The sequence below is a fragment of the Habropoda laboriosa genome, unplaced genomic scaffold, assembly GCF_001263275.1.
Source record: "Habropoda laboriosa isolate 0110345459 unplaced genomic scaffold, ASM126327v1 scaffold57, whole genome shotgun sequence".
NCBI lineage: Eukaryota > Metazoa > Arthropoda > Insecta > Hymenoptera > Apidae > Habropoda > Habropoda laboriosa.
Window position 1 is genome coordinate 733,692 of NW_017100229.1, and position 9,036 is coordinate 742,727.

Consider the following 9,036-nt stretch of genomic DNA (forward strand, 5'->3'; position numbering starts at 1 on the left):
CCATCAAGGAGTCATCAGACAGCAGACAACTGTACACCGAGTAGAACAAAATAAAAAAACAAAAAAAAAAAATACAGAAGGAAATTTGGTATCGCATGGAAAGATATGACTCTAAACTTACAGTTGATGAACACCCTGATTAAGACAGACATTGAGATCGCGACGCACGTCGCCATGTACGGAGGGACAGAAAAGGACGCGCTGAGACTACGTCGTCGGAGTGTGCCTTTAACAAGGAAGAAATCGTCAATGTCGTATCTCAGTGCACGTTCCGAGATCGACACTGCAGTGGCCACCGATGTGAGACCCCCTTAAAAGGCTGCATGTCACTGCTACAGGCTCTCTTTTTCTCACCTTGCCCACCATTTCTCTCTTCTTTTATTTTTTTTCTCTCTCTCTCTCTCTCTCCTCGTTCATTCTTAAGTAATATTTTTCATTTTTTTCTATTATCGTCTACTGGTTCCTCTACATTTACGCTCTTTTCCTCCATTATCTCAGCGTCTCGTCGTATTCTTCTCATTTCTCCATTTAATTCTTCTATTTTTCCTCTCTACCTCTTTCTCTCTCTCTCTCCCTCTGTATAATTTCACGTTGTTTATCCATTGTTTTTAATACGTTTTCTCGATTATCCAACGTCCTCCTTCTTGGTAGTTTTATTATCTGTCAGTAAACTCTCTCCTCCTTAGCTTTCGTTGTATGTCTTTTTTTATTTTTTTGTATCGTTCGTTATCTCTTGTCACGTATATTCTTCTTTCTTTCACGTACTTTTTGTTGTTTCTTCTTTTCTGTTCGTTTGTTTTTTTTTTTTTCATTTTTCTTTAGTTGTATCTCATCGCTACGTCGAACTTGAAACACACTCGAACCTCCCACCAATGTATTTATTCTTGGAAGTATATCTTTTTTAATAGCCAGCTAAAGCAAGACTCACACACGTTTCTTTAACAAAATTTTTAACACAGTAACGGGTCACGAAACAACAACTACAACACAGCAGTACCATGAATAATAGCGATATATCTCGAATATGTATATGTACCTATTACTCGCTAGTTATTACAGCGCTTCGACAGTTAATTCCTCTTTTTTTATCTTTTCGCATCTTACAGCTTTGTACAAAATTAAAAAAAAAACAAACAAAAAAATACGAAGGAAGCGGTGGCGTAACAATTCATGCAGATTGTTCTTTTTTCTTTTTACGTTTTTTGTGTCATTCCTTTTCAATGTTGTAGTCGAAGGAGGCTCCTCGTCGTTGGTGTACATAATCTGCCGCTCGATACTTCGCTTAATTTGTTTTCTCATTACGTTTACAGCGATTGTAGCACCGTATACTCACGCTTTTAATATTATAACAATAATATTCAGTGTCCATCAGCCGCGTACGCGGAATTTGAACCTGACAAAACTGCTCGCTACGAAGAATTCAGAGATAATTTCAAATTACTAACAATCTAGAAAAATCTAATAGAAATCTTCTTCAAATTCCGCGTATAGAAAATTGTCCGTAGATGAGATTGGGTAATAATAAGAAGGATAATTTGTCGTTTGAATCAGGGCGGTGATAAAACAAGCATAACGTCAGCTGACATAGAAACTGAAGAGAAAGACGCGTCGATAGCTGAACCAGAGAAAACGCCTGTACCATCGGACGACGAGTACGGCGAAGAAGACAAACGGGTGGAGAAGGAGAAGGAAGATGAAGAAGACGAGAATGTATCGGTGTCTACGTATTTCAAATTCCTCGTGGTGATGATCAACAGTACCCTGACATCGATGACCAAATATTTGAACAGATTCTCCCGCGACTACAGATACATTCGCAAGGTTCTGACGAAAGAGAAGAAGTTGCTGAAGGTATTTGGAAAAATTCTGGGAGAATTAACCCTTTGACTGCGGAGAACTCTCGCACAGAACCATCAATATACAATAGAAGGCGCGATATTCGCATTTCTGTCACACATCGTTATGGTTATTGACCAAAATAGAAAAATTAAATAATGTACAATGGTATTGGGGCCTTCATACTCAAATAGGAAACCGACCGGGAAAAATAGAGAGGGAGATCTTAGCGTAGTGTGCAAAGGCTCGACTTTGCCAAACTGAGGTCTCTCACGAGTTCGATTCTCCTTGAGTCCCTCAAAATTTTTCCTGGGTTCCTGCAATAAGGTGTCAGGGTCTCCGTACCCAAATAGGAAAAATAGAGAGGGAGATCTTGTCGTAGTGTGTAAAGCCTCGGTTTTAAAGAGCCCCAGGTCTCTCACGAGTTCGATTCTCCTTGAGTCCCTCAAAATTTTTCCTGGGTTCCTACAGTAAGGTGTTACAGTAAGAAAAATGAAACGTGGAAGACGTATATTTACATATTCGTATACATCGATAAATCTGTGAGAGCGTGTGTATATACGCGTTTCGTAGTCAAAGGGTTAACACATGTACCTAATCCTGTAAATTAATTACTCCGTGATTCTACTCTCAGGAGAAACCAGATTTTCGAATGGGAATGCGACTGGGTATCAATCAAATGTGGCAGCCGATTCCACTGCTGAAGAAAGGGTAAGAATTCGAAGAGTAAACGAGATTGTAATTAAACGAACATCCTTGCCTTTCTAGTTTCTTCGAACATCTGTTGGTAGACGCTTCACTGTACAGATATCATAATTGCAAAGTGAGGGTAGGATCCCTTTTTCTCTCTCTCTCTCTCTCTCTCTGAAGGAACTTAAAAATCTCTTTTCGAGGTGTCGCTAAATTTCTCGATAGTAAATCCGTATATATCGACACTTTTTTTTTAGAGCTTCAGTAGAAGTATGCTTGACCCTAAGTACTTGCTTCTCTCCTTGTTAGAAAGATTTGATACGCCCAATCGTGAAGGAGAGTAGTTTATACTTGACCCCGCTATTTAGGCCAGGCATTATGGTAGATGCTAGAGTAGTAAATGTGCTCGCTCTGACAGATCGGCTAATGGAAATACCGAGGAACCTTACGATGCTGGTGAGGGACCTAGTCAACCACGAACACCGGAACAGAGGTAAGATCTCGTAGAAGATGCTTTCTCTCTTCTTTTCGGTGAATACTTACTGTCAAATAATGCCAAGAAAAAATTGTCTTCATGGTATTCGTTCATCATCCATCGCATAATTCTTCGATACTAATAGACAAATTCTATTTTCATCGAGTGAATACAATTCGCTCTCTTATTTTCATTCTTCTCTGAAATCTATCCAAACGTTGAAACGTTGTTCCGAAGCAAATGTAGAACCGAGAGGAGTGTTACCTTTTTAATAGGAAAAGCAGCTCGCTGACGGTCCCGCACATCCGAATTCTGGCACCGAGTTTGGAGCGAGGATTGGACATGTCCTCCTCCAGGTATCGAGAGACTTTCGTGAAATCGATTTTAATTAGCTTTCACTCGATCGTCGAATATATATCCACACTTTTGCATGCTTGGTCTTTGCAAGCAGCATGTCGATTACACCTTCCCTCCTTCTCTCGCTATCTCTCTGTCTCTATACGCTCTGTATCATGCACTGCTGTAAAGGTGAAGTATTCTTTTCCATTGGACAAACGTACGAATTTTTTACGCTTACAGAAAGAAGATTGTCAGATGAATTTGTTTACGTTACATTTCACAGGTCTAGCTTTCTATGTGCTTTCGATATTTTCTATGTCTCGTAGAAGAAAGTATACCGTGTTCTTTCTTCTACGAATTTATGTGGAATCGTTTAATCGAAATACTATCCATTTTTTCTGTGATATTGATATTAATTTTTATGCATGTAGCTCACTTTTCTCTGAAATCTCACCCGTCCAACACGACGACGAAGGCGGTGAACTGTCTGAAGTCGATCAACTACCGATAATACAATTATTGGCGTCTATTTGGTTCGGTGTGTTGGCTCACTCCTGTCTGCTCTGTTATTTCATGGTGTTTCTTCATCAAATTAAAAATGCATCCGTCCTGTCCACTCCTCTGCCCCTCATGGTATTCTGTTGGGGCTCGTTAACCATTCCACGTCCCTCGAAAACGTTCTGGGTAACGTTGATCGCGTACACCGAGGTATGATGTCATTTTTTAAATCGATTAATTATTTCTTTTAGAAAACCATTAATTACACGAACAGTATCGAATTTATTTAGGCAATTGTGATAGTGAAATGTATCTTCCAATTGGAAGTATTGCCCTGGAATCGAGATGCTGCGCCAAATAATCCTTTGTTCACGCCCAGAATTATGGGAGTCGAACGTAAACATAATTACGCCCTGTGGGATTTGTTATTGCTCCTTATGGTATTTTTCCATAGGTAAATTGACACAGAAAAGATTCTTCTTTTTGTCGTTTATTCGTTGCAGAAATTCAACGGAGATTTTATTTCTAGATTTATGCTCAAGTCATTAGGGCAATGGACATCCCCATCCCTGAAACCGAGGAAAATTATTCCTTCGAATTTAACTATAGTTCCATCGAGGTCTCCACCTGAGGATAAGGGCCAAGGTGAATCGGTGTCCCGACAGAACGAAGCAGGGTAGATAAATTTTCTAAATTATTTAACGTACTTTTAAATTCATTTTATTGGCATGGATATTTTATTGTACAGAGATGATTCTCGTGTAAGAACACCGAAAGGAAGAATTTTAAACCTGAATGCAACAGGCGAGGGTGAGAATGTGCAGTCGATCGATGAACACGAGAAATTAGTCGCTGTTCAAGGGGAAGAAATTCACCCTTTGAACGAAGAGTTTAATAAAGCGATGAATATGACGTGAGTGTGCTTCGTTCAACGTTATTATTTCACAGGATTACTTTTTAACGATTATTTAAAGATTACAATATATTTTCAGTGTAAACAAGTACGCAGAACCAATGAAACAATTTTTCGAAAAAATTCTTAGTACAACTGGCAAAGAAAAGACGAACGTATATGCCTACATGTTCCTCTGTGATTTCTTCAATTTCCTGTTGCTCATTTTTGGATTCTCCGCATTTGGGGTGAATGATCCAACGTTTTTCCAATAATTTCCTATTATTTCTTCGCGAAACGAGGTGTAATTTTGTTGAATTGCTCAGACTCAACAGGGTGACGGCGGTGTTACGGCCTATTTGCAAGAAAATCGAGTTCCAATGCCATTTTTACTGATGTTATTACTGCAATTCGCATTGATAGTCATCGACAGAGCCTTGTTCCTGAAGAAATCGATCGTGGGCAAATTAATCTTCCACTATTGCCTAATATTCGGTGTTCACATATGGATGTTCTTCATTTTGCCAAGTGTCACTGAACGGTACAGTCAATTTTTAAGAATACACAAATTTATCAAACTTTTTCACACACTTTTTACTCGGCATTGTTCGTAAAAATGTTAGACAATTCAACGAGAGGCTTCCACCGCAAATGTGGTACATGGTCAAGTGTTTCTATCTGCTGTTAGCGGCCTATCAATTACGTCAAGGCTATCCAACGCGAATACTTGGCAATTTCCTCTGCAAGAAGTACAGCATTGTCAATTACGTGTTATTCAAAGGGTTAGAATTTTATCCGTCCATCAGACTTCGACAAATTCCCCTGATAATTCGTATTGAACAACAATTTGATCTTCGTTTTACCACAGATTCATGTTAGTTCCCTTCTTGTTCGAGTTAAGAGCAGTAATGGATTGGATCTGGACGGACACTTCAATGACTATAATGGACTGGTTCAAGATGGAAGACATATTCGCGAATATTTATCAAATAAAGGTTCATTATCCAATATACACAATACAGTTGTAGGTTTAAATTACTAATAAATTTCAACTGCAGTGTATGCGAGGCGTAGAAGCAGATTTCCCTCAACCACGGGGCGTGAAGAAGCAACAGATGAGCAAATACTTGGTCGGCGGTGGTGCTCTATTCTTCATGATTGGATTAATATGGTTCCCCTTGCTGTTGTTCGCGCTTGGTGGCACAGTTGGTGTCTCCAATTTACCGTATGACGTTTCAATGAAGATTAGAATCGGTCCTTACGAACCTATCTACTCTATGTCGGCGCAAAGCAGTTCTATCATTGAGTATACCCAAAGCGATTTCGAGAGGTTCACGCATTTGTACACGAGAGACAGACCTGCTGTCACTTTCTTGGAGAATTACATAAATTCGGACGTCGCTGCCGTGAGATTGAGCGGATTCTCGCGGAAATTGTGGAGTATATCACCGCCAGACTTGGACAGGTATTATTTTACCCTCGTAATTAGTATAGGGTGATCCGTAAATCACTTCACCGTTCAACAATTGAAAAGAAACTTTTGAAAAATTGAAAAAAAAAGATTTTTAGAAGAAAAGGTACACAATTTTACTCTGGATCGTTATTGTTTCTAATTTTACTTAATACAGACTGATAGCAGAACTGGAGGATAACAGCACCACAGTGGTGGTTCACGTGGAATGGACGGTGTCTCGAAAGACAGACGCGAAAGACGCCAGTGGAATAACCACAAAAGTTCGAGACATAAAACTGCAGCCATTTGTGAACGAGGAATTTAATCCTGTAAGAAGAACGCTGGCTAATATGTTATCCAGCGATGAATCCACCGCGCACAATGGTACCATAACGTTGAAACACGCTTTCCCGAAGTTTCTAAAAGTGACTGGTCGAAACACCGACGTCGTTCCACAATTAATGCGAATGCGTAAGTTGGACGAAGAAAAAGAGATTTACTTCTACGTGAAAATAGAATCAGCGAACGAATTTTCTGAATTTACAGCGAGATGGCTCGACGACGAGGAAGTGGAAGAAAATGACGATCATCTCTACAGAAACATCAGCCTCCACTTGTCTACGGATGCAGACTGCTGTGCTCGCCAGAAATGGTGGGTCGTTAGGGAAGTCTGCAACGACAGTTTGTACGATCAATTACTAAGCAGAGTGCCCCAAAACGATTGCAAGTACATCATGATGTTCTTGTTCAACGATAAAACGTTCCCGGAAGGATTGAGCTTCATCAGTGGATTTGGGTGAGTGTTTGAAAATCCTGCAATTCGATCTTCAAGAAGAAATGGAATCTCATCGAGCTTTCTGTCTATGTAGAATACTAGGATTGTACACCACTGCGGTCATAGTTATCAGCCAAATGATGAGGAAGATAGTGAGCGATATGGCGCCAAAAATTATGTTCGACGATCTGCCCTACGTGGACCGGATTCTTCGATTATGTCTGGATATCTATCTGGTCCGTGAAAGCGGGGAATTGTGTCTCGAAGAAGACTTGTTCGCGAAATTGATATTCCTCTACAGATCGCCGGAGACGTTGATCAGGTTACTATTGCGTGAAATCATCGTTAGGTCATCGCGATTGTGTTTCAGGAAGGAAATATTAGATGTGAATCGTGTTTCTTTCGCAGGTGGACAAGGCCTCCGGAAGAAGGAGAGAGGACAGACAATGAAGATCAGGATGAAGCTGAGGAGGACACTGCTGTGCAGAGAGGAGAATCTCGAGATGCTTCTCGTCGTGAATAAAAGAAGAAAAATCAAATGTTACAGATGAACAATATTATCGGAGATGTTGTGCAATTTTGAGGAATTCTAGAGCTAAGTTATCCTTCGGCCAAGTATTTCCGTTGAGTCAAAGACTTACAAAGGGAGAGGAGGAGATTTGTTATTTAAGGAGAGTGAAACCTTTTAGGAAGATATTATCAGAAATCTTGAATAACGGAGACAATAGTTCGCGAAGAATGGTTCGAAAACTTTAAGAAACTCAGGAATTTATTACCACCGTGTTTGTTGTTAGAGAATTGATTAAACGAAGAGATTGTTCCTATCTTCGAATATGTATATTATAAAGAGAGATGTACATACGAACGAGTTAAAGCGAAGGCGAAGAAAGATTATGAATCGGAGTAATGGAGAAATTATCGAGAGAGAGAGAGAGAGAGAGAGAGGAAAAAGAGCCGAAAATTATTTCAAGGAATTCAAGAATACATCATTTGGGTAGAATTATTTATTTCTTGATCGTAATTTTTAAGTAACGTTTTACGTGATTTTTACTTTAATATTTATCGATAAGGAAGTCGCTTATATAGTTATTCATACGTTAACAGTATGAAGGATATTGTGATTATAAAGCGTCAGTAACACGATTTTGAGACAAGTGCTTTATACGATTAAGCGTTTTACGAATAAGTTTTGTCGTACCGTATGCAAGATAGTGCTTTCTTTTTACTTCTAATTTATTAGAAATCACGCCTAAAATCTAACGAAGTAAGTACATTTCTAGCATGACGTATTTATGGTCGCATCTTTATAGATAAGAATACCCTCTACTCCTAACGAATTAAAAAAAAAAAGAAGAAAAAAAAAAGACCTTCGAAACTGCCGATAGCAATCGATCTTTCGTTCCCTTTTATACGTTTTTCTAATCGTCAATTCATTCAGATGTCACTCATGAATAATTAATCTGGCCGTTTTTGCCAAAGCCTTCAGCGCGTTTTATATAATAATAAATGTATTTAACAAAATTTTTGACGTCATGACAAATATCATCGTTTGTAAATATACACACTGTGCGATGTCGTTTATCGTCGGAATATTGTATCATGTCGCCTTGATATGCCTTTTAAGAGTATCTTCGAATATAAATTGTTTCAAACGGACAACATCGTGTGATTTTATTCTTCGTTTCTGGACTCTACTTTTTACAGGAAGAATAGAAACCACAGTAAGTTAACTATATTTATTAGGCTTATTTTCTCGTAGGACCAGCTCGTACAATGTCTTTCACTCTTAAATATAGTATCTCGATCACAAATCAACGCGTAACAAAAATATTACAGTAGTTATTTGCTAAAGTAAGCTAAGATTCTCTCGAACAACAAAATAAACATTTTATAATTCTTTTACAATTTTCAAAATATACTCGTAAATATATAGTCTTGTTTAATTTCAACGCACGTATTATATCACTATTCGTTCAGAATACACAACAGTTTGAAAAATATCTCGTAGCTGAAATATGTGCAGTGTCTCGTGTCCTTATAACCATCAGTTGTTTACATTAAACCGAGACTTAGTAAGC

General features: G+C 38.7%; 1 protein-coding gene across 1 annotated transcript in view; it reads left to right on the forward strand.

The window, feature by feature from the left end:
- The window catches only part of LOC108571412 (piezo-type mechanosensitive ion channel component), a 27,166-nt gene extending 19,260 nt beyond the window's left edge, over window positions 1-7,906 (forward strand). The window contains exons 22-39 of the mRNA XM_017933441.1: window positions 124-300; window positions 1,552-1,851; window positions 2,471-2,547; window positions 2,945-3,019; window positions 3,277-3,357; window positions 3,772-4,048; window positions 4,129-4,292; window positions 4,368-4,514; window positions 4,587-4,751; window positions 4,831-4,978; window positions 5,057-5,271; window positions 5,354-5,512; window positions 5,599-5,725; window positions 5,789-6,195; window positions 6,359-6,654; window positions 6,730-6,979; window positions 7,053-7,280; window positions 7,367-7,906. Of these exons, the coding sequence (XP_017788930.1) occupies window positions 124-300; window positions 1,552-1,851; window positions 2,471-2,547; window positions 2,945-3,019; window positions 3,277-3,357; window positions 3,772-4,048; window positions 4,129-4,292; window positions 4,368-4,514; window positions 4,587-4,751; window positions 4,831-4,978; window positions 5,057-5,271; window positions 5,354-5,512; window positions 5,599-5,725; window positions 5,789-6,195; window positions 6,359-6,654; window positions 6,730-6,979; window positions 7,053-7,280; window positions 7,367-7,481 (3,408 nt within the window). The 3' untranslated portion in view covers window positions 7,482-7,906. The remainder of the gene's footprint in view (window positions 1-123; window positions 301-1,551; window positions 1,852-2,470; window positions 2,548-2,944; window positions 3,020-3,276; window positions 3,358-3,771; window positions 4,049-4,128; window positions 4,293-4,367; window positions 4,515-4,586; window positions 4,752-4,830; window positions 4,979-5,056; window positions 5,272-5,353; window positions 5,513-5,598; window positions 5,726-5,788; window positions 6,196-6,358; window positions 6,655-6,729; window positions 6,980-7,052; window positions 7,281-7,366) is intronic.
- Window positions 7,907-9,036: the final 1,130 nt, after the last annotated feature.